This window comes from Kwoniella botswanensis, chromosome 1 (genome assembly GCF_036426115.1).
Source record: "Kwoniella botswanensis chromosome 1, complete sequence".
Lineage (NCBI taxonomy): Eukaryota > Fungi > Basidiomycota > Tremellomycetes > Tremellales > Cryptococcaceae > Kwoniella > Kwoniella botswanensis.
Window position 1 is genome coordinate 12,169,598 of NC_088599.1, and position 23,716 is coordinate 12,193,313.

Below are 23,716 nucleotides of genomic sequence, written 5' to 3' on the forward strand. Positions count from 1 at the left end.
TCTGGTCCGAGTTGGTCATCGCCTCACTGACATGCCAAGAAGCGAAAGATCGGATCAAATCAAAACGATTAAGCAACGTTTATCAGCTCATTTATTCAACTCCCATCATCCTATGCTACTCAAGACTCCCAGTCATAGTCGCTGAGAGCCAAATCCTCACCTGATCTCCCATCAGATCAGATCAGATCAAATCAGATCAAATCAGATCAAATCAAAATACATCATCTTCCCCCTCACATTCCTTGACCTCGACCCTGCTATCCCAACATTCGATCCGGACCATGCCAAAAGACGACCCATCTCATCCACCACCCCTCAAACGAGGTGATGCCTGCCTATACTGCAGGAAGAGGCGAATCAGATGTTCAGCCGATAAACCAACTTGTCAACATTGTTTGAAATCAGGTAGAGAATGCGTTTACGATTCAGGTAAACCCGTTAGCAGAGTGAAACAGCTGGAAGAGAAAGTAGCACAGTTGGAGAACCTTCTGAAGTCCAGTGCAGGCAAGGATAATAGTGAAGATAATGGTAGAAGGGAGAGTAATACTAGCACTGCATCGACCTCTCAACCTCCTCCTTTACTGCATCATTCTTCAAGTAGCTCATCTCAATCTCAAGATGTACCCATGGACCTATCGGGAATGGGAACAGGAGAACCCTCATCATCAACTTCGTATGGTTACTCAATCAACAACGAGAACTTTGATATCAACATGTTCGACGCTATACTAGGTAGTAGTACTGGTCAGAATACCGGTTCTTCAAGTCATAATAGTTTTGCAAGTTTCGGTGGTGCTTTCTTCAGTGGGAGTGCAAGTACCGGTGCGACACCAAACTTTTTCGGATTTGTCAACTCATCTTCACCAACTGCACAGAATCCAGAAAGCCTGTTTGACTTTAACATGTTAGATCCGAACTATATGAATTTATTAAATTCTTTTGGAGATACTTCTACTGGTCCTTCCGCTGCTGCTCAGCCCACTGTGAATTCAGATCCCCAGTCGCATTTCCAATCACCCAATATTAATGCAAATTCATCGGTTCCTATTCATCATCCTCATCCTCATCCTTCATTCGGTGCTTTTCCCCATCCTCATCCCGGTGGACCCCCTCAGCCACCTACAGCCAGTATCAATGAACCCATCTCAGCTTCTCTTGGATATTACGATCCCAATAGTACCAGTTGTCCCATGCACCTCAGCTCAGACGACTCAAATGTGCCATCTTCATTCAATCAGCCCCAGTCCGAACCCCAGACAAATCCATCAAATCCTGTACACGGTACCTCTTCTTCTTCCTTGAACCAACCCGTCAACTCACGTAATCCCGAAGACATCGCACGAGCATTCTTCGACACCCTCAGTCATAATAACACGCTTACCGAATCAGAAAGCAGAATAGCTGAGGTACTTAGATCATCACAGTTGAAACAACCCGTATCATCAGATCCAGAATCGTTCTTGAAGGCTGTCGAAAAATCAATGGAACGTACCGTGGGTGCCGATAGGCATACATCGATCACAACAGGTAAAGATGATACGAAAAATCAACAAGAACTGAATTCACAACAGTGGGTAACGGGTATAACGGACTCTTCAACTCTCATCGATCCGGCTGGTCCAGGTACAAGCCCTCCCGCTACTACCGACAGCAGTGGTGGATTGAGAAGCTCGGTGCCGTTTTATGATCCCCAAGAAGATATTGCAGAAGATGAGGGGTCGAATACGTTGGTTGGTGGTTGGTTCGATGCTCATGATTTACCAAAAGTTGCAAGGGATCATCTGTAAGTTGTTCTGTAGTGTAGGCGTCGTGCTATTACATCGGGTCGTACTGACGACTATATCTTGGCAGATTGGATCTGTTCTTCTCGGGGATGAGGTTGTTTGGACAGGAGTTTCACGTACCGAGATTCATGGCCAGGTGAGTTCCCATCATTCTTCTTCACCAGTCATACCAAAATCATCATATCACACCTGAGAAGTGCACCCCAATCTTTAATGTCAATCATCTGAGCTGACATGTAATTCAAAATCCAGTCTTACGCTCCCTGCCCATAAACGACCTCATCCATGTTTACTATACTCCATGTACACCCTCGCATCTAGGATATCCGATTCCCCACCTATCAGACAATTAGAACCTCATTTCTACAAGATCGCTTCTAGTCAGCTGGAAACTTCCATCGGTATGGCCGATAGGTTATTGGATGCTACGAGGGCTTCTACGCTGTTGGCTATCTACAAGTACAGTAAAGCTAGGTATCATGAAGGATGGATGATGACCGGCCAGGCTGCTAGGTGGGTGCAACCGATCGATCTATGTCTGCTTTTTGCAAATTTGCGAACATGACGGTGATACTGATATATTCATATATAAATTCACATAGACTCGCTGTATCCTGCGGACTACACCAAATCCCCTCATCAGTCTTCAAACCCTCCAACTTACCTCACCTCAATGCTGACCTGGTAGGAATGATGAGACATCGATCATATGTCTTACCCCCACCTAAGGATGCTATAGAGCTAGGAGAGAGGATATGGTGTTTGTGAGTGGAATGACTCGGCTAATCCTGCCTATGGAGGAAGTAGAATAGTCAAGCTGATTCGAAGATTAATCTTTGCTTGTACAGCTGGTCAATCTACGTCACAGATCGATGTGGAAGTATATCAACTCAGTGGCCTCCGGCCATCTCGGATGAAGTGATCACTACACCTTTCCCTAGGCCTTTGCACGAGTACGAGCTCGTGAGTGCCCCAATTAGCGATCTATATGGTAACCCATCTGCTGAAACGGACACTGGCTTACATACCCTATCAATCGAACAGGGCCTCGTCACTGAACAAGATGACCATCATTCCATACAATCGATATACAAACCTTCACCTCATCATAACCCTCTACCACACTACGCAGAGACCACCCTCATCTCCATCAGATTACGTGCTATCTGCATATTGGAAAGAGCTTCGAAATTGATGTATCACTCTCCCGAAGAAGGTTGGGAAAGATCCTTACCAATGCTCAACCCTACTTCCACCTCCACTACTTATTCCAACTCGAATTCGAACTCGCCAACAAGTAATATAGATGATTATATCTATTCGCAGATCAGTACTGCAGCAGGTTTCGTGCCTTCTTATCAAACTAGCAGTGGCGGTACGCACCATAGTAGTACTAGTCATAGTAGGAGTAAAGAAGGATGGACAAGAACAGCTCGAATTAGGACACCAAAAGCGTATGAAGAAGTGAAACAGGCTTTACTCAAGATCGAATCTGATTTACCACCTGAATGGAGAGTTGAATGGTGGAAATGGGATGGCAAAGTACAAGAATGGCATTTCACCAAAGCTAGAAAAGACCTTATAACGCTGGTCAGTTTTTGCTGGATATCATATCAAAGTTAAAAGCTAATATACAAGAATTTTTTCAGCACTTTGTTTTAGGCTGCGCATGGATGTTCCTCTATGATGTTTTCTCATTTAGCGCTGAGAACATCGATGCGATCAACGTGGCCAAGAGATTGACTGTAACTGTTAGATTTGTTTCTAAGGAGGCCATGACTAGTGATTTGGATGTGTTTATCGCTATGACGTGAGTCGTCTCCCTTCCTCTTCCATTTCTTCGGATATTCCTAAATGGTTGATCAATGCTGATTGAATTTCGTTGTGTTCGTATAGATGGTCATTCATCTCTAAGATCTTGATCAGGGAAATGAAGAGATTACAATCCCTTGGTGATGTTGCAGGTGAGTCCATACAATTTACTCTATCATCTGCTACATGCACTCAGAGATCGTAAACTTATTTATACTTGACAGGTGCAAACTCTCTTGAACCTGATGTCCAAATACTCGTCACGGCCCTTCGAGAATTCGGACAACGTTATACGATCGGTACGATGCAGGCTATGCGTACTGAGAGATATAGAAAGACAACGAAGGAAGAAACTTCTTTCTTGTATAAGGCAGATAAACGAAATCAACGTCAAGAAGATGGCGACGACGACAGTGATGGTGAAGAAAAAGATGTTGATGAAGAGAGGATTTCATTTGTCGATGTGAGAGATACGATGGGTGGTACAGAAGATTGGAGGACAACAGCATTAGGATCGAGATTGGGTGGAGAATGAATGATAAATCATAACAAGTCGAATAGGATCATAGAAGGTTGCTTGATACTTGTTACTTGCCATGATGTATTCATTTTTATTTGTACCTTGGTTGTATAATATGAGCACAATACGTAGTGTCTTATTTCATTCACCACTATCCTTGAGCCACTTGTACTTCCGACCCTCCTAGATGATAGTAGAGACATAATCGTCTCCTTTCTATACTCATATTGTCCGGAACCTCGAGATCGTAGAGTTGTAACCATCGATCAACCCTTCCTCTCACCATTGCCCTAACGTCCGACCATCTTCTGATGTGGTCCAGCTTATTAGAGAGACGTCAGCTCAATCATATGTAATCATAATAGATACTCACTACACCAAGTGGACGATCCAGAGGAGGTCCTGCTGGATTAGCTGGATCCGAGACGGGAACTGGGATCATATCCTCATTGATCTTCGAGTAAGTTCTATTTCGGTCCTGATCAAGAACAATGGATAAGTCATATTCACCTTTCCAGTACCTTCTACTTACGATTGCCCATGACGTCCTCATCCCTGTCTCAATTACTAAGATACTTTCCTGAGCCGCCACAAGTTGTTGAGCTATCTGCGCACCTACTTCTCCCAACCTAGCGCCCCCGACTTGAAGGTAAGCTGGTATATTGGCTGAATGTGGTTGATCAGCTGAACAATTCCAGCCTGTTACATACCGCCAGGGAGACGCACCACTAGCTTCTGCCAGACGAAACGCTATTCTTGTCAATTCCTCTACGACTTCTTGAGGACACCCTGGAGTTAAGGACGCCAAGTACGCATGATTGCAAAGAGTGTTGACATCTTGGGTTAGAGGTGGTAGAGGTAAAGGGTTATTGAACTGAGCGTTCTGTGCTTCTAACCAGGCGCTGACCAGAGGCGGGATGCGTATCTCCTCCATGTTGTGTTTGAGTAGTATGCGTGAAGCGGTTGATTAGGTAAGATCAGGACAAGTAGCGTAAAACTGACTTAGAAGAACAGGCATGACTCAAAGCAGACACATAGACACAAGATTGACATCGCTGAATGCACAACGCACGGGTCCTCTAGTATACATAGTACGAGTGGCACGAGTATAGTACGAGTAGAGTAGAAGCTTGATCAACTGAAGTTGACTCACCACTGTCCATGACAGCGCGGCCTCTGATTGTCACGTGATCAATATATACTGCACATGTACTGACTGCTGGTTGTTGACGGTTCCTGAACCGAGGACAGCGAGTAAGATCGTAATGAGATGGACCATGAAAGACGAGACCTCCTCCCTAGAAGCAGCTCAATGATCAATATCGACGCTGTGTCTCATCAAGCAAGCTGAAAGTCCACACCCATACCTACCGGACAGCGGGTAAGATGTATCGGTAGAACTCGATCGACCATGAACCGACTTACCAACGCTTTCTCTTCGTGAGTCTTCCTCTTCCTCTCCTTCGACCTAGCTTGTCAATACTGCTAACCTATCCGTCATTCATTGAGAGCCATCCCCAGCTCAGGCTCCGATGGTTCTTCTATGCATCTTCGAGAACGAACCGGAGACTCTCCTCGGGTCTCTTCTCCTTTAGACCCATCATTCAACATCCCTTCTCATCCTCATTTACCATCTCATTACGAACGAAGGCACATCGTCCAAAGTCTCATATACGATGATCCACGAACCATCTATCATCCCATTTCCTCTTCACCCAGCGCAAGAGGGAACTTTACAAATAATTTGGGCTTGTTGACTGCTGGAATTATTCGGCCGGGTAGACCTGGATTATTAAGGCATTTGACGGATGATGGATCAGGTAGATTGAGTGGAAGTCAGGCGCCGACGCCTAGGGTTCGAAGTCAAAGTAGGAGTAGAGAGCGAGACAGGGGTATAAGAGTCAATCTCATGAGTACAGCGTCACTGAATGGGAAGAGGGGGTGGGGGATGAATAGCGCTACGAAGACTACCAGGTTGAACGCTATGGCTCAAGGACCGGAGGGGACGTATGCGATAGGTGGTGGTCAATGTATGTCTGCATCCTCAATACAAGATGCCGATACTGATGGAATTGTATTATTAGATCTACGAGTGATGAAGATACATGATCCATCATCAGGTTCGACAACACCTATATTCGCATCTGATGAAACGAAAGATCGGCACACGCTGGCAAAGGGAAACGGCGGAGTAACGATATCTGAGGTAGTGAATTTATGGAAACCTAATTGGCCTGTTGGGAAAGGAGTGAATGGTATGGATTGGGGCGTGGGAGGTGGGTACGACCGTTCTTTTGATGGAACGGCATTCGACTAATTCTGGATAATCCGATAGCCTTCGACACGAAGATCGCTACTGCTACACCAAGCGGAAATCTCCTGCTATTCGACGTAGAGAAAGGCAGATTAGGTGAGCTGATGATGTAGACTGTTAATGATCTCACCTGCTCATTGAATTATCAATCGTAGACAAGGACATCTCAAGTGGTACTTTCAGACCTATGAATTGCGTCCGACTATGTCCTTCTGCAAGTCACGGTCATCTAGCTCTGACGGGAGGTACGGAAGGTGGTGTCCGCTTCTGGGTGAGCTTCTTATAGATCCGACCACCACGCCCGGAAAGCTGATGATTGGTTATTCTTCTCAGGATTTACGAGAAAGAGATCCTTCGAATCGGAAAGCCCTTAAACACTCATCAGCTATTATCTCCCTGACTTTCTGTCCGACAGATGCGTATCAATTCGTTGCGGGACTAGATGATGGATCGATACGGAGATATGACTTCAGGTCGCCTTCAAGAAGTACTGGAAAAGCTTTTGGTGCTCATGGCAGTAAGAGCGTGCTGGATCTGAAGTGGAAGGAGGGTGATGAAGAAAGTAGCGATGGCCATAAAGGTGGGGGATGGCTGGCTAGTGCAGGAGCGGACAAGATAGTTCAGGTGAGTATGATTTGGCAGCATCAAGCTTAGGAGGTCAAGCTGATGCATGTCTCCTTGAAGATATGGGATATGGGTCAACAATGGGATAAACCTCCTTCACCTGTACATTCACTTCATACCGCTTATCCAGTACGACGAGTGGCTTGGCGTCCTGATCACCCCACTGAGCTTGTCGTTGTTCCCCTCATCCAAGCTGTAACTTCGGCCGACCCTACCTTATCACCCAATCCGAGCTCGGTCACACTTTCTTCCGACGGTGATAGCGCCAGTCACGCAGGGTTAGACGAAGATGCTCATCTGGAAATATGGCATGTCAGACGTCACTACATTGCTAAATATGCTATCCCAACGCAAGATGGAGGAGCAGTCGATGTGGCATGGGCTAACGGCGATGGCAATTTGGTGGCATGTTTCCAGAATGGCGGTTTCGCTCAGATGGAACTCAGAGGTCCATCGGGTAGGGGAAGTCTACCACTTCCTTTGGACCAGGTGCCTAGACAGCTGGTGGGATGGAGTCCGAGAGGTGAGATGGTATATGCTGTTGACCGGTTCAAACTGGGAGAAATACCCTTCGATGACGTGTGAGTGCTATCAAAGGTCGTCTCAAGAAGCACGGATTATGATTTAGCTGATATTGAATTTGTTTGCTGGATCTAGCAAATCGGAATATGTGAATCATTGGGACAAACTTGGTCGACCTACACCATCAATATCTGACCCAGCTTACGAACCCCTTCAAACTCTTGGTTTCCTACCTTTGCCAGATACGGACGAAGTTGAGTTTGCGTATCTAGCAAATTGGTATAAACTGGAAGGCGATACACCTGAGAACCTCTGCCAGTGGAATGGTAATGTGGCTTTGTCATGTGGTCGAGAGGATGATGCCAGATTATGGGCATTCTTGAAAACTTTGCTCGAAGAATTTGATCCCTCACCGAGATTACAGGTTGAAGCTGGATTCAAGGAAGATGTATTTAGCGGAACGATTGATGGTACCGCTCGATTATCAACTCCACCTACATCAACTCCGACACACGGCTCGCCCAATCACAACGTCCCTTATCCATCACCTACTGCAATACCTCTCACTCGTTTGGGTGCATGTTTCCTAGACGAAGATGAGGAAGCCCTTTCTGAACCTTCTGAATCATCGTCTTCTACCAAAGATTCATACTCCGATTCCGAATCAGAAGAAGAATCTCATCATCCGAAATCGAGGTTTCTCGCATTCTCTCCGCCTGATTCGATCACACGTAGATTGAGTGATGCGTTGAGTGGTGGAAGTACAAGTAGAAGGGAATCGAACGCTACTGTCATCATGCCTAATAGCAGATCGGTGTCAGCGTCGGTCTCGAATGCTATCTCAGCTATGAAAATGACCAAAGGAGGGACGACTGGAACATCTAGATCTTCTTCTGGATCACCTCCAGCTGAGAAGGAGAAAGAGAATAGTACGATGAGGACCTCGACAAGTAAGAAAAGTAGTTCATCCAAGATGACTTCAAGTAGGATAATGGCAATGTCAGATTATCCCGATCCATATGGTATACAAGGTGAATTCAATTTTTCAGGATCAACTACGACAGCTACTATCTCACGAACTAGTCCTACACCCATCAACAACAATAATACGAGTAACAATCTGGATGGTATTATTGGAGGTAAGTCCCTGAGAAGTAGTCCATTACCTTTTCCATCTTTACGGAAAGGTGTGGGTACACCTGAAGGTCCGCTCAGTAGGCGGAATTCAGCTCAACAACAGCAGCAAGTGCAAGTTCAGGGAGTTGGTATGATCAAAGTACCTACAGCTACTGCGCTTAGAGGTGAAGTAGATAGGTTTGATAAGAATGATTGGTTCACGTATCAGAAAAGAAGAGTCGATGCGCTACATGAGTGGTGGGAAGGGTGTATTGACGATGTGAGTGTATTTAACTTAGCGCTGGTATACCTTATGTCTCGATCATCGATCATACATTTGCTGATTATGATCACCATGCGCATAGGGAGAGATGCAACTTGCTACGCACATTGCAATTGTAGGATCCAAAGTCGGTGAATTTCCTTCCAGGCAAGTTGAAGGTCTCGTACATGCCTATGTCGGTGAGTTCAACCCCAATCGAACTCAGGTAACGTGGCTACAGCTGCACTATATATAACTGCTAAATTCCTTTGTTTTGTTCGCACCTCATATGAAATTGTAGATATGCTCGAACGACTTCGACTGCCTATACCAGCATCGTACATCCGGCTATACTCCCACATCCCCTCGCTGCAGATAGCAGCGATAAACGAAGGTATAACTCATAAATTACATTGTGGACGATGTGGGAAATCCACAGGTGAATTGGATGATATAGGCGTAGAAGGGAAGAAATTCTGGTGGTGTAAGAAATGTAAAATGGGTGCTAAAGTTTGTTCGATCTGGTAAGTCGAAGGTACAAAACCTCTACATACACGCATCGCTCTTTTCATTTCTTCTCCTTTCCGAGTGGATACGAAGAAGATACTGAATTTGTAATTTTGATATTGTGTTTAGTCGAAAGGTTGTCAAAGGTTTGTATCTAGGTTGTAAGAAATGCGGTCATGGTGGACATGGGAATTGTATGAGGGTATATCATAGTAAGTCGACGAGCCAGCCTGACTACAACAATAACAAAAACAACTCAATTACTGCACTAATCAATATATATCGTCGATGATTCATAGACCAAGCACCGCTGTTACCTCTCCATCCAATCACCGATCACGTATCAGATGGTAATGCAAGTTTGGCTCGTACTTCCACAGGCACGCTAAGTACGACTGAACATGGTGAGATCGAACAGGACATTCCAATAGGTGGATGGAGTGTTTGTCCAACGGGATGTGGATGTAGGTGCAGAAGGGTATAATTGGACTTGGTTGGATACTACTTGTTACGAAGTCTTGTTGTATATCAGATCTTAGTGTATGCATATGAATTCGAGGATCTTCAATGAACATGGACATGTTTGTGTATATTCATCCAAACAAGCGCTGACCACGCTCGTGCTTCATCTTCGTCGTTATTCTTTTTGTACAGCACGGGTCGACTAATTTTGTCTGATCCCCAGAGCATCAATTCATGTTTGGTGATACTTTATTTCAGAGAATTCGTAACTATCCATCTAAGGACTTTCTCATCAATTGTATGTACTGGTATGGTAGTCCTTGCTATCGTTTTCTGCTCTTCTACGAGGTATACAACATGATCGACGACCCGTCGCTTTGCACCTGTCTGCCACGTGGACAAGCATTTGATCCAGGATCAACACGATTGGATGGATGAAAAGTGCCACATTGATCAAACTCCGTTGAATTGTGTATTATCGGCGTGATTATCGTTGGTTGTTGGATGTTGGATGTTGCCGTTCAACGTTTTGGTCATCTTTCATTAGATGCGGATGTGATTGATTCGTCGATCCGATCCATCACATATACCCACCCATTTTAGCTGTATACTATAGGAACCTACCTGTAACCATCCATTCATACGTGGTTTAACTGCTCCGACACGACTCGAAGGAACACTCGGCGCTCATCTCTCCTCGATCTAGATTCTCTGCTCCAACTACCTCAAGATGCCTCGACCCGTCTTACCACTCCTCCGACCTATCCTCTCCTCTTCACTCCCCACTCCTCTTCCCATCTCCCGATCTATTCACTCTTCATCCAGGGTTCTGTTAGCCACTCCAGCTGGACGTAATCCATTCGCCCCCCGAAATACAGGACCCAAACATATCACACCTGGACCTATAAAAACTCCCAACCCGCGTGAAACTACCACCGCCGATGCAGCTTCGGAGGGATCAAGACATGGTAATGATCAATCTGTCGGCACGGGCGTAGCGGATCAATGGCCTGATTATTCCAAAGGGCCAAGTGCGTTGGATAAAGCGAGTCAATTATTCTTCTTTACCGAGATCGTGAGGGGTGAGTCAAACTTTCATTGTGTTGTTCAACATCGTCAATAGTAGATAGTCAAAAAGGTGGTCTGGCTGATATATCATGTGCAATACATAAATAGGTATGTGGATCGTGTTGGAGCAATTCTTCAGACCACCATATACCATCATGTACCCATTTGAGAAAGGTCCATTGTCACCTCGATTCAGAGGTGAACACGCTTTGAGAAGATACCCCAATGGTGAAGAGAGATGTATCGGTGAGTCAGATCAACCATATTCGATTGGCAATGAATACCAAGGAAATCATGATCAGTAGCTGAGTTGTAATATTGGTAATAGCTTGTAAGCTTTGTGAAGCCATCTGTCCCGCTCAGGCTATCACCATCGAATCTGAAGCTCGAGAAGATGGATCGAGGAGAACTACCCGATATGGTGAGTAATACAAGTCTCTCCTATTAGCTGAGTATGCAGCGGCGCTTGCGAGGATAATCAGCTGATCATGGTGCTGGTCAATAGACCTTGATATGACGAAATGTATATACTGTGGATTCTGTCAAGAAGCTTGTCCTGTAGATGCTATTGTTGAGAGTGAGTGCCTCGGACTCTTCATCAAAAATCATACATAATATGTTGAATAGATTGCTTTCCGTATCGAACACATACTGACAATATCTTCACGTGATTTCAGCCCAAAACGCTGAATACTCGACGGAAACTCGAGAAGAACTCTTATATAACAAAGAGAAGTTGTTATCAAATGGTGATAAGGCTGAAGCTGAGATCGCTGCTAACCTTCAAGCTGATCACGTAAGTCATCTGAATTGACTGGGTTTGTTCCAATATGGCATCGATTGCTAATATTCATCAATATGTGCAGTTCTACCGATAATCGCATGGCATCATAGGTGTATGAGGTGGAGACGATTTGTGTATAAGATATGACACCGATAGCTGGTATTGCGGATTAGTTGATGATCAGGAGGTGCATTGAAGATGGTATAGCATATAGATCGTTTAATTATGCATCAGTCTTAACATTGGGTTTACAACGTATCAATACTACGGAGAATCTAAAGAACAAAAAAATCCAATGGACAATCGAATACCTCATGATTGTATTGCCAAAAATGTCCTTTCTCCACTTGGTTCCACGCTATCTATATTCAGTATTACAAGCACGTTCTACACGTTATCCTATACAATACACAAGAAACGATCAGTTTATATACCTTGTAAAGAGTGCCCTACTGACCACTCGATCCATGTCATTGACTTATCAGTGTCATTCTGGGTTCCGTTCTCGCGCAAATTGTATATCGAAGGTTGAGTCAAGCCTGTTCAATTAAATGTATCAGTCACTCTGACAGACTTTTCAATGCACGAGAAGATGAAATGACGAGATAACTCACTACAAACACTCTCTGCGTAACTCTTACTACCGTTCATCCCATACTCTCTCATTGGCCGCAAAGCATTCCCACTTTCGCTAGGTAGCGTACTCTGTATATGTATAGGTCGAAATCCTCCATTCCAAGTTTTCCACAATTTATTACTACTGTTAGGTAAAGAAGCACTCTTCCCTAGACGGTGGATATGATCGTACCCATGTCCAATATCAATCTCATCTATATATTCTTTCTCGCCGTCGGGTCTTTCGGTATACCTTGGTAGAGGATGATCATATGATGCCTGGGTATGATTGTGAGTATACCATGATTTATCTTGCTTTAGGAAAGGGATAGGTAGTCCTCTCGATTTACTCTGTTGAGGTAGATCTATTTCTTTTTTCGTTTTTGTCATTGGTGGAGATTGGGATGAAAAGGAGAAAGAGGAGTAAGTTGGAAGAGGTGGAATAGACGAGGCTAGTAGTTGGGCTTGTTTTTGTAATTCTGCTAGACAGGGGACTTGAGCTGTTGGGAGGGATCTAGAGGATAAAAGATACGACGGGAAGAAGGTCAGGATATCCATCATTCTGTATATTTGATGGTACGGTATTTTCTGCATTGCAGTAAAAGAGTAGAGGTATATGTTATTTTGATATAATTTATTTTTCGCTCTCTTCTGAGTGGGGGTCGATATCTGCAAGGTACTTGGAATGTCGAGTAGTGATTGAAGTGGGAAATATTAGAGTGTCAAAACGAGGCAGTAATATTGTTAATTGTTGTATCCTTTGTATACGACGATCAAAGGATTCGCTGTGGTCGTTCACCCGTCAGTGTTTGACTGACCTTTGAAGTTGTATAAATTGACCAATTTGCTGGTTTCACGTTTCATTACTTCCTGTTACCTTGTTCAGTAGAACCCTTTTCGCTGCAATGACCACATTATAAGTGAGAGTGCATCGACTTGGTCAGCAATAGCGCGGAATGACTACAAGATACTCAATGTCTGTGTCTTCCTTGTTCCTGTCATCTTTTAGGCAACAACAAACAAGGAATGTCCTGACTCTTGCTATGCCGAGTCAGCGTGATATGCAATGATGACACATTTTTCTGCCTGGTTATAGCATTCCCTATCTATCATCTACAATCCTCCTGTATTGACAGAAAATCTAGAGAACGACAATGGTGTTTGGTGTATATCGCGAAGAGTTATATGTGCTCTTTCCAGCCTGTAAAAAGAGAACACAAGTATTAACGTGTTGTTCTCATCATTGGAATGGGTATCATTGTGGACTCTTCCGTCATGCCCTTGCAACTCCCATTTGCCATAGTCTCATTTCAATCATTGTGACACCGCCAATGCCCGACGCTTCTCCCCCTTATCACCCGTATAAACCAATGATTGCCCTGATCCTGACAAAAGACTCCTCTTTTCACACATGCTACAACAGCGAACACATCACTCACCTCCCATCCTGGGTAATCCTTCATGATCTCCTTCTCTCTAGCCAAAGCAGCCTGTTGTCTTCTATAGGCATCTCTATCTTGTTCAGCTAATAGTACAGGAACGAGGTTGATTCGCGACCATGCCTGTTCACGTTTGAGTTCCCTTCGAAAATGAATAATCAGATGTTAGCAGTGGAAGAGCTCGTAATATTCGGCAAAGAGCTGATAAGAAAGCTCCCAGAGCTGTCTTGTGGGAAGAATTATCATCACCCACCTCTTCTCTACATTTCCCTTTCCAACTCTCCAGAATCCAAAAGCACAGATAGCAGCCACCGTGCTGAACACTACTGCACCTCCCACACCTCTGACAGGTAAATTTCGCTTGTATTTGATAGCCTCGTACCCTCCTGGAGGGGGCATATCTCTGTTTCACATTGAACAAAAAATCAGTTATGTATGTCTCATTCACATTCACAGCAGGACCGAAGCGATGAACTGACTGTCTGAACCCATGAAATCCTGATCCTGATCCTGACATCTTTTGTCTGTCTCGAGTTGGTGTGCTGGTCGTCTACTTGTATGGTACACTTTATGTGTTGATGACAATCTCGTGATTGACCATTCACAGTCCACCGCAAAGGTGCTGAGAGCAGCAAGTGGGAGATGAACGGGATCAGATCAACTGGAACCGTGAGAGTTTGTTGAATATCTTTGACGGTTGTTTTTTGTCAGATTTATCCCACTGGTGATTGTCACGTGATCAGTACATGTTGTACATGTTGTAACACGAGCTGAGGAGATATAGTATATCTATTTATCGACTATCCAGGTGCGACATCCATCTCAAAGACACAGATACTATACATCATGTCAGATGTTCACACCGACCGACCTCGAGGTGAGTATCTGCATCGGGATCGACGAAATCGACAGTGAAATCGACAGAAGCTGACGCGTCTTTACTCTGTAGTCGTCGACTTTGATCCTGAAATCGCCGAACAGTGTCTGAAATCACTCAAAGCAATAAACGACACCTGCAAGAGGGTCTTGAATGAGTTCAGAGCGACGCGATCAGTTGTGGGTTCCATCTCATCTCTATTACTGTCGTGTGGTAATGTCATAACGCTGATAAATCAAGCCACTTCGTGCTCGTTATCATATCGTAGGAAGTAATTGGGTTTTTGACCAAAGAGAGAGTCCCATTACCTCCCAATCCAAGGAACGGTCGTGATTATCCAGAGGGTATGCCTAGCGTAAGAATCCGTGCCCATATCTCATCATTGGTCATTCGAGCTTATATCTATTACTACAGGAATATCAACTTATTCCATTCTTCGCTGATATTCGTTCACTCCCCGATGAACATCTCAACACCTGGCTGGGTTTCTACGATAAGACCTATACGGATGATGTGAATCGATCGGATAAGGAGATAATGCTCTTTCAAGCTCTTGTGAAGACATCTCGGCCGGAGTTACTCGTTGACGAGGAAGGAGAGGAGCAAGAGCAAGAGCAAGAGCAAGAAGATGAGCTTAACGGTCATCAGGCTGATAACAACAAGAAGAACAAAGGTGGGAGAAAGAGAGGAAGAAGTAGCGCGACTAATAAAAGCTCTGTGCAAGCTAAGGACAAGAGGTCAAAGAGGAACCCCAAGAAATGATCATGATCATGATCATGCCATACCGAAAAGTTTGTATCCCTGTATGAGATTGTGTATAGTTAACGATTTGTAAATGATAACTATGATATTACATGTTGATGTATATGGACTACTACATATACATTCCTTCTTCTCCTCCGTCTTCAGTCTTCCCCTTGCAATACAATTTACCTGGCACACAGTCCTTCACATCATAATCTCGCTCTACTCTCCTCTCCTGCCGCCTCACATACCCTCCTCATATCTCTCAACGCCTGTACGATGTTATGCTTGAATCTTTGTGTGGAAGTTTTGTCGCATGAGAACTTCGATTCAATACCGAATTTGACGAGGTATGGACCAGCGAGATCTATCAATTCCATGGTCACGTATCAGCTTGATTCAATTTGACCGTTTATCAGGTAAATACCTAAGAGGTGTGTCAAACTCACAATTGATACCATACCCATCAGGCCAAGCAGCACCGAATCCCGTCCCCATGAACTTCCCACCCGCACTCAATCCTGAAGTGGATAATTTCCATTCCTGCGACTTGGCGTATATCTCATCATCGTACAGTGCATGACTCTCACCAGGCCTCAGATGGACTTTCAATCCCATTAGATGTCGATCATATCCGTTTCCTTGGGATGACTGGCGAGTAAGGAAATTGTGGGCTCTACATGCTTCGGTCAATAGCGAGTATCGTTTTGAATCCTATCAGAAAGACATTTACACAAAGATACATCAGCAAAAATTCTCGTCAATCTGGTCTAGCTCTACAGTTCAACAATAAGAAATTTAGTTGACTCACATTAGTCTTCTCGTCGAGCATACTCTTTACGAAACTCCTGCTTTCACTACTCAGACTCCTAATGACATCGGTCCTACCATGTAACATCATCCGAGTCGATGCCGTCTCATAAGTAGCAGTGGCATATCCTTGATCTTTGTACCATGCTAATTGAAGGGCTTGTTGAATATACGCATCAGGTGACTGTTTGGCTATTCATACCATACCACCCATCAAACTCTTCAGTATATTCTATCATGACACTTTACAGTATGAACCGCTTGAATTGACTCACCAACAGCCTTGATCCATTCCGCACCATATTCGTTCCACCACAACTGACTCGCATCGGAATCATCTATCAATTTCTGATTTCTCTCTTTACATCCTTCTATCTCTTTCGTGATTCCCTCATCAACTACCCAATCCAGCTTATTCCAACCATCCACAGTACTCGAGCTAGATCCGGAAGTGAATCGGGAGTGATCTACCGGAGAAGCCAGAACATATTCCCCTACGATTGATGGAATAAGCGCGTCCACAGGGGAATGTTCACCCATAATTCCCGCTCTGCCATTTGTCTCGACCATGACCGATACAGCTTTATCAAACCATCTATTACCGGCACCATCAATCCCAGAGGCGGTGTTACGTACTTGTGCGTCTACAGAGGGTAGTCGGAGGGGATCAACAGACGGGATGGAAGGTAGAGTGTACGGGTCGAGAGAAAGGACGATAAGGGAAGAAGAGATTGAGTTGAAGGTTGATCGATTATTTGGTGAGAGGAGCAGAAGATGTTCACGATTCTAGGTTTGACGAGACATTCGTTGATCAGTTGATGAGTTCATTTCTGATAGCGACACTGATATGCGAGCTCACCTTTGTCCAGTTATCTCTCTCGTCAGCGGTCAATACGCCAATTTGATCGGCTCTTTCTCCGCCGTCCTTACGCTTCTTAGCATCATTCACGGCAGCTTTGAACCTCTGCTCAATCTCCGAAGGAGACAAAGGTTCAGGTACACCATCAATTGGAGGAGGTGAGAAGATATCAATGGAGTATATATAATCATCAACCATCAATGTGAGATGAGTAGCTTTGTTGTCGACTGCTGAAAAGGCATCACTGTTCGGTAGAGGTATCCGAGAAAGATTGAACATTCTACGATATGTTTCAAAAATCAGCTACAGCTCTGAGTGGGCACATGGGGTCTCGAGAAGCTGACTCACCGAGAATACTGGTGCATGTCAAAAGGCCCGGCTTTCGAAGAGTCCGGCAAGATCTCTTCTCTATCGAAAGATCGTTACAATCAGACATGGTCATACATCACTGAGGACGAGATATGTCTGACTCACTTGAGGAGCTTCGTCCTAAACTCGGCAAACCTCCTAGCTAGCCAAGCGGCTTTTCGAATCTGCCAATCACTTATCCATTCTCTCTTAACCACTTTCTCCCATTCCACCGGCCCATCGAATTCCCCCTTCTGATTATCTATCCAATCTTGTCCACCTCGCTGACTTCCCGCCGAGGCAGCTTCTTTCGGATTCGAATTTGGATCGGGCACTTCTACCTTGGAAAGTGAGCCGGATGCGATAGGCGGAGTGGGGTCAGAAGGATCAGGAGCAAAGAGTAACCACCAATTTGAATTGACTAGTAATGGTGCTCGCCAGGTATGATAAGCCAGTCCGAGCCAGAGAGTATCGTTGAGCCAATTATTCGGTGAGACGTGATCGAGATCTACAACATACCTATGTAAGCTATCATACTCTTCGAGCTCCAAATGTCCAGCTTACCTTTCAATCTTTCCTGTAAGGTTCTACCCAATCCACCAGGAGCTGCGAAATCTTTAGCAAACAATTTACGTTTCTCAATTTCGTTTGGTAAGGCCGAGGCGTCATACTGAGATCAACACGGTAGTATGAGCTCAATTTGACCATCGGCCTTGATTCAGCTCACATTCTGTCCCAATATTGGTCCGAGACTCTTCAAATACCCTTCCAAGCTCTTTTCCAAATCTGGTACAGGTAATCTAGGTAATTTCGATTGGTTGGAGAATGTCTTGGGTTGATCGCGTCTATGAGCTGAGAGAGCAAACATTCTTTTCTGTCTGATTATTGATGTAGAGCAAGTAGTATATATAGGTGAGGGTGGAATACGTGGTATTGTATTGGGTCGTATGAGGCGAGTCGAGTTATTTACGAGGATTGAAGTAGGAGCAGGAGAGGGGTACATGGCTGTATTTCAAGGAGAGGTAAGCTTTGTTACAGGGTCGAACAAGACATATAGGCGTTGTCGAAGAGGGACATATGTACAGATAGGTAGCAAGGTATATACAGTGTTGAAGACGGGTGATATGAAGGTGGTGAAAGAGTGAATGAATTGGTCAGATGAAGAGAGAGATTCATCACAAACATCCTTGGCTTTCCAGTTTGCACTTCCGGTTCAATCTGATAACCGGATAGATAGGTGCCCCCAGTCGTGCGCCTAAAAGAGTTAAACTGTGGAGTCTCCGCGCGGATGATAGTGTTTTTATCTAAGAGTCTAGCATCCGAAGCTCACTGTGAGCTGTGTGTGTGTTTAGGGCGTGTAGGGTTGACTCATCCACCAGTACAGGTCCGTGCATGGAAAGGCATGGATGGATGGATGGATGGATGGATGGATGGATGGTTTCTCTTCCTTGATCCTTCTTCCTTTTGAGCATCCGCTGGGTGGGAACACTACACCTATTGTATACCGAATTCAAGTGATTACTTTCACTTTCCATTTTCAACACAGAACAGATCATTCTCTCGTAATTGCTTATCTGTTATCAATTACCCGCCCAACCTTCCCAATTCCTTACTGAACGACAAAAGACAAAAGACAAAAGACAAAAGACAGAGAATTTGATACCCACTTGACTCCCCTCGCGACATGTCAGACCCTGCCTTCGTCCAGCTACTGGACATGGGTATCCCAGGTGGACGAGCTAGAGCAGCGTTGCAAAGGACAAAAGGGGATGTCATGTCAGCTGCCGTACGTTAGCTGCTCCGCCCGACCTAAGGTAATTTGGCTGACTCTTCGTTACAGGAAAGAGTCTTTGCTGGTGAATTCGACGATATACCTTCCGACGATGAGGAGGAAGTATCCAACAAAGCCAGTTCAAGTAAAGGCAAGGAAGTGATTGTGGTGGAAGATAGTGATGAAGATATGGAAGGAAGTGACGCCGAGAGCGGGAGTGAGGAAGGATTGGTAGATGGGTTTGAGGATGACGGTAAGCTATTTGGACACGACCTGTCTTCATATACGCCTTCAAGCTTATAAAAATCATGTTGTTTCATAGGTGAAATACCAGAAGACAAACTTCTTTCCGACCCATACGCTGGTATATTCTTCTCCAAAGACCGAATAGAAAAAGTGATCGAACCTGTAGAGGAACATAGACATGTGAAGATCTCGGCATCAGCAGGAACCCAATATAACGTGAAGATATTGGGAAGGGGTGAATGGATGTCTGGGTGTCCCGAAGGGAGTGAGTTATCTGTCTGTTCAGCTGTCTCTCGTACAATGGTTGTGAGTGTGATAGCTGATGTGATGAGGTTGTTGGTTCAGATGAACAAAGTTTCCTCTTTCAACTTTACTCGATGTTGGCTGAAGGGAATATGGGCTGTTCTGCTGGATGTGGATATCAGTTTAAGAGGAAGCAAGTGGATTTCTTTGTCCTTTTCGTATGTTCAGCTGTGCATTCGTTAGGGATAGGAAACAGCTGACCACCTGTATTCTCAGCCTGATTTCCCCGCATTCACCACTTATCTAAGCAGCAAAATCCGGCCAACGTGTCCTCAGTGTCATCAAATCACCTGTCTGGCATGTGGTGAAAAGGTGGACCGTCATGGCAAGCAGCCCGAAGACATCTTGCTGCATTGCCCCAACCTTCAAGTAAGATAACGTTTCGTTTCTTGCACAAGAAGCGATTGATCTTATATCATCATCCTGTATACAGGGTGTCATCCTCGGAGTCGGACTACACATGATAGAAGAAGCTTTCTCAGAGGGTAGTGACAGTAAATCTTTATCTTCCAGCGCTTCCGGCACTGCAAACGCCCCTCCCGTGAAGAAACAGAAAACATTCCTTGGTGGATTGACGAAAGATAAACATGATACAGATCGAGTGGACGACACGTTGGAAGATGATTCATATTCTTCGGGTTTGGGTTTGGTACAAAAGGTGGTCAGTAGAGGTAAAGGGTCCGGTAAAGGTACAGGATATGATGGAAGTGGGGTAGAAGATGTAAGTATCCTTTATTCTGGGAGTGTCCACAAACGTTGATTGAGGGGTAAATAGCGAACTGGCCAACAAGAGGCTGAAGAAGCTCAAATTGCTTCGGACGCTAAGACTGCTCTTCTCCTCTCGCAAGTGCGGGTGTTTCTGCCTGATCTCAATAGACCAGGAGGTGCGAAAACTTCAGATCATCTCGTCCACCCTACTGCTTTGGCGCATTTGAGAAGGAGAAGTGCTTTCGTAAATGACCTGCTTCGGAATGATTCTCTCTTGGACATGTCGAAAAGATCAGATTTATATAGAGCCCTGTTTGATTGGTTAGAGGTGAGTCACATCATCCGTAAGTGTCAAATCGAACGATAGACTGAAATGGAGATGTTCATCTCTAGATCGTATCGAACCATGAAGCTTTAGCTAGTATGTTAGCTATGCCTCAGATGCGACCCATCTCAGGTGAACCTTTGCCCCAAGATCCTCGTTCTATTACTGTAACGTATGAAGGCGCCTCATCACCTAGGGAGTTATTGGAAAATTGCGTTATACAAGCTCAGGCAGCTTTGAAGGGGTTGAAAGCCGTTGATAATATATCTAGAACCACTGAAGATGTTATGATGACGGAAGAAGACCTGAGGATAAGTAAAGCTGAATTAGCAAGAAGGGAAAGGGAGAAAAGACAAGAAGAGAAACAGGATGCTAATTATCAATTAAGAAGTTTCTGGTGAGCCTTCTGCAGCTGCAGCTTTCCATTCAACTTGATGTGACGTATAGCTGATATTGGTTGGTATGTCTTGCATAGCGAGCGTATTGTCGCTTCCGCTCAGACGATCGATAAATCTCTGATTGAGACTAAAGGTAAACCGTTTGTGGACAGAATGAGAGAATCGTTGCCTAGATTACCAGAGACTGGCGTATCAGTGGAGGAGAATGTATCTCAAGGTCAAACTGAAGAATCTACCATCAAGATATGTAAGTTCTTTTCAGATGACAAGTTAATAGTAGCGGAGTACTGATGATATGCGGTGGTGTCAGACGAGGAATGGGCAGGAAGAGCAAGATTTCAGTATTGCGACTTGACGGAGGAAGCTACGTCTACAAGCGATAGAAAGGTTTATAGACATGCTTTCAACGGATCGATACAATCGCTGGAAGGGATGGTAAGTCACCTTTGACATAGTTTTTCAAGACTAGCTATGGACAGTAGCTTACTAGCACGATGCGTCTTTCGTTTAGGATATGCCTAAAAGATCATTAGCGATAGCGAAAGAATTAGCCATCCTGACCACCTCTCTTCCAGTCGCATGGCATTCGACAATATTCCTGAGAGTTGACGAGACTCGAGTAGACGTATTGAAAGCTATGATCATTGGACCTGAGGGTACACCATATGAAAATGGCTGTTTCATCTTTGATATTTTCCTTCCGTTGGATTATAATCAACGTTGTCCGAATGTCAAGTTTATGACTACGAATGGGGGGAGGTATAGGTTGAATCCTAATTTGTATGCTGATGGGGTAAGTGAGACTCTTCCTTATTCACTCTTCTTGTATTTCATTCTTGCTGCCCTTTTCCATAATCTTACCCATCCATTTTTCGAATTATTCCCGAAAAACAACATTTCGATTTCTATCTTTGTTGTCGTTCATACCAAGCTGACATCGACATTGTGTACGTCAAACGCGAGTAGAAAGTCTGTCTGAGTCTTCTGGGCACATGGTCAGGACCAGGTTGGATATCTGGTCAATCTACTTTACTTCAAGTTCTGATTTCTATACAGAGCTTGATCCTCTGCGAAGAACCGTATACCAATGAACCTGGTGAGCTTCATTTTAAACTGTCCAGGCGACAAGTTCCCAATTGAGCTAACTTTAGAGTTTTAGGATGGGCAAACGATGCTGGGGTAAGTCTGAAATTCGTGATATCCTGCTATAAAATCCCTGCCGGCAGGTCCGACTGCTTGGCTGACATCTAGCCGTTGAATCACTCGTAGACATCGGCAAGTAAAGCGTATTCAGCGAATGTCCGACGAATGGTTTTGGTTGATGCTATGGGAAATAACATCAAAAATCCTCCTTATCCTTGTGAGCTGGCAGGCAATCGTGATCTGAACATAGCTGACATATATTCACTTTGGACATAGTCGAGAATGAGATCAAAACACACTTCAGATTGAAGTCGAAATCCATCAGGCAGCAAATCGAGAAGTGAGTCATAGCTCAGTCTTTACATTCCTATCATTTCTGCGTCTCGTCACCGGTGGCACCCTTATTTTTGACTGCTGACATCCATTTACCCTTCACAGATGGAAGGAGCTCGACGATGGAAAGGGTATCTCAGGTGATAGCTTCATGGTTTTAACTGGCGATAAGAGTCGATCGTTCGATTCGGATTCTAAGGATCTGTTGAAACTCCTGGATCAGCTTGATAGTGGCAACTCTACCATTTCTCCGAATATAGCTGCAGGTTTGACGAGTAAGGGCAAAAATTCCGATGGTAAAGATCAAGCGAAGGGAGGTAAATTGGCGAGAACCCTTGGGTTCAAGAAGTAACGTTTTCTGTGTAACTTTTGACATTGCGTGAGAGCTGCAATGATATCGTTGTATATACTAGTGACCTGTGGTCTCGAGAGCAGAAATAACCATGCATGTTGCATACCTTATTGTCTCAACTGTGATTTTGTGATAGGAGAATTCGCCACCGTGCCACGAGACTGAATTTGCCACCCAGCTTCCGAATGGAAAAAGACCGAGGGGTGATACTAGCATCCCGATATTTGCCACCCACTTTAAGAGTAACGCGTGCTTCTCGTAAGTCGACTGGGACTGGGAATAGCGGTGACATCAATCCATCAATTACCGCTACTCACTCACTCACTCACTTGGCCATCATCACCACCCTCTTCGCTCATCATCATACATCCACGCATCACTATCGAGCAGTACCGCACCTTCTAGGAAGAGTCGAAGGAAGGAGAAAGCTCGGCAGACCGATCATACACTTCTATAGTAATCCTTTACACGTATCGCTACATTCCAACTCCAGCTCCCTCCACCTTGGCTTTGTCGGCGGTTCGGACGATCTAAAGAAGACTTTACTTGGCAACGATCGACCGGTTCAGAAAGCGTGAGTATCTTCAGATCATCCATCTATCTAACAGCGAGGATACACCATTCCTAGTATGTGTTAGCGGGTCACAAATGACATCTTGAACAAGCTGAC

The 23,716-nt window shown here is 44.6% G+C and overlaps 9 protein-coding genes across 9 annotated transcripts; 5 read left to right on the forward strand and 4 right to left on the reverse strand.

Annotated features, from left to right (window-relative positions):
• Positions 1-281: 281 nt before the first annotated feature.
• L199_004587 (uncharacterized protein) lies at positions 282-4,131 on the forward strand (the record flags this gene model as incomplete). Its single annotated transcript, XM_064890313.1, has 9 exons — positions 282-1,783; positions 1,852-1,920; positions 2,037-2,297; positions 2,387-2,548; positions 2,633-2,747; positions 2,829-3,374; positions 3,434-3,594; positions 3,681-3,748; positions 3,821-4,131. 9 exons carry the CDS (start codon positions 282-284, stop codon positions 4,129-4,131), a joined length of 3,195 nt encoding a protein of 1,064 aa, XP_064746385.1.
• A 136-nt stretch (positions 4,132-4,267) lies between these two features.
• On the reverse strand, positions 4,268-5,050 carry L199_004588 (uncharacterized protein; the record flags this gene model as incomplete). Its single annotated transcript, XM_064890314.1, has 4 exons — positions 4,268-4,438; positions 4,490-4,594; positions 4,649-4,782; positions 4,843-5,050. 4 exons carry the CDS (start codon positions 5,048-5,050, stop codon positions 4,268-4,270), a joined length of 618 nt encoding a protein of 205 aa, XP_064746386.1.
• Positions 5,051-5,527: 477 nt separating this feature from the next.
• L199_004589 (uncharacterized protein) lies at positions 5,528-9,945 on the forward strand (the record flags this gene model as incomplete). The annotated part of the gene is made up of 12 exons (XM_064890315.1): positions 5,528-5,556; positions 5,626-6,146; positions 6,201-6,392; positions 6,452-6,526; positions 6,586-6,701; positions 6,764-7,054; positions 7,115-7,635; positions 7,712-8,972; positions 9,058-9,154; positions 9,256-9,478; positions 9,591-9,673; positions 9,761-9,945. The coding sequence occupies 12 exons, from the start codon at positions 5,528-5,530 to the stop codon at positions 9,943-9,945; spliced, it is 3,594 nt and encodes a 1,197-aa protein (XP_064746387.1).
• A 708-nt stretch (positions 9,946-10,653) lies between these two features.
• L199_004590 (NADH-ubiquinone oxidoreductase 23 kDa subunit, mitochondrial) lies at positions 10,654-11,869 on the forward strand (the record flags this gene model as incomplete). The annotated part of the gene is made up of 6 exons (XM_064890316.1): positions 10,654-11,005; positions 11,100-11,237; positions 11,320-11,412; positions 11,497-11,568; positions 11,669-11,787; positions 11,858-11,869. 6 exons carry the CDS (start codon positions 10,654-10,656, stop codon positions 11,867-11,869), a joined length of 786 nt encoding a protein of 261 aa, XP_064746388.1.
• Positions 11,870-12,149: 280 nt separating this feature from the next.
• On the reverse strand, positions 12,150-12,951 carry L199_004591 (uncharacterized protein; the record flags this gene model as incomplete). The annotated part of the gene is made up of 3 exons (XM_064890317.1): positions 12,150-12,174; positions 12,233-12,314; positions 12,390-12,951. The coding sequence occupies 3 exons, from the start codon at positions 12,949-12,951 to the stop codon at positions 12,150-12,152; spliced, it is 669 nt and encodes a 222-aa protein (XP_064746389.1).
• A 580-nt stretch (positions 12,952-13,531) lies between these two features.
• L199_004592 (uncharacterized protein) lies at positions 13,532-14,346 on the reverse strand (the record flags this gene model as incomplete). The annotated part of the gene is made up of 4 exons (XM_064890318.1): positions 13,532-13,591; positions 13,830-13,971; positions 14,083-14,232; positions 14,309-14,346. The coding sequence occupies 4 exons, from the start codon at positions 14,344-14,346 to the stop codon at positions 13,532-13,534; spliced, it is 390 nt and encodes a 129-aa protein (XP_064746390.1).
• A 329-nt stretch (positions 14,347-14,675) lies between these two features.
• L199_004593 (uncharacterized protein) lies at positions 14,676-15,468 on the forward strand (the record flags this gene model as incomplete). The annotated part of the gene is made up of 4 exons (XM_064890319.1): positions 14,676-14,706; positions 14,779-14,885; positions 14,975-15,061; positions 15,121-15,468. 4 exons carry the CDS (start codon positions 14,676-14,678, stop codon positions 15,466-15,468), a joined length of 573 nt encoding a protein of 190 aa, XP_064746391.1.
• A 191-nt stretch (positions 15,469-15,659) lies between these two features.
• L199_004594 (uncharacterized protein) lies at positions 15,660-18,470 on the reverse strand (the record flags this gene model as incomplete). Its single annotated transcript, XM_064890320.1, has 9 exons — positions 15,660-15,817; positions 15,900-16,164; positions 16,262-16,452; positions 16,536-17,046; positions 17,120-17,399; positions 17,468-17,527; positions 17,594-17,975; positions 18,032-18,137; positions 18,195-18,470. The coding sequence occupies 9 exons, from the start codon at positions 18,468-18,470 to the stop codon at positions 15,660-15,662; spliced, it is 2,229 nt and encodes a 742-aa protein (XP_064746392.1).
• Positions 18,471-19,151: 681 nt separating this feature from the next.
• L199_004595 (uncharacterized protein) lies at positions 19,152-23,046 on the forward strand (the record flags this gene model as incomplete). The annotated part of the gene is made up of 16 exons (XM_064890321.1): positions 19,152-19,253; positions 19,308-19,491; positions 19,561-19,749; positions 19,830-19,945; positions 20,004-20,156; positions 20,221-20,508; positions 20,563-20,823; positions 20,889-21,217; positions 21,296-21,465; positions 21,529-21,653; positions 21,730-22,011; positions 22,185-22,314; positions 22,378-22,397; positions 22,488-22,578; positions 22,638-22,701; positions 22,800-23,046. 16 exons carry the CDS (start codon positions 19,152-19,154, stop codon positions 23,044-23,046), a joined length of 2,751 nt encoding a protein of 916 aa, XP_064746393.1.
• Between the last annotated feature and the right edge of the window lie 670 nt (positions 23,047-23,716).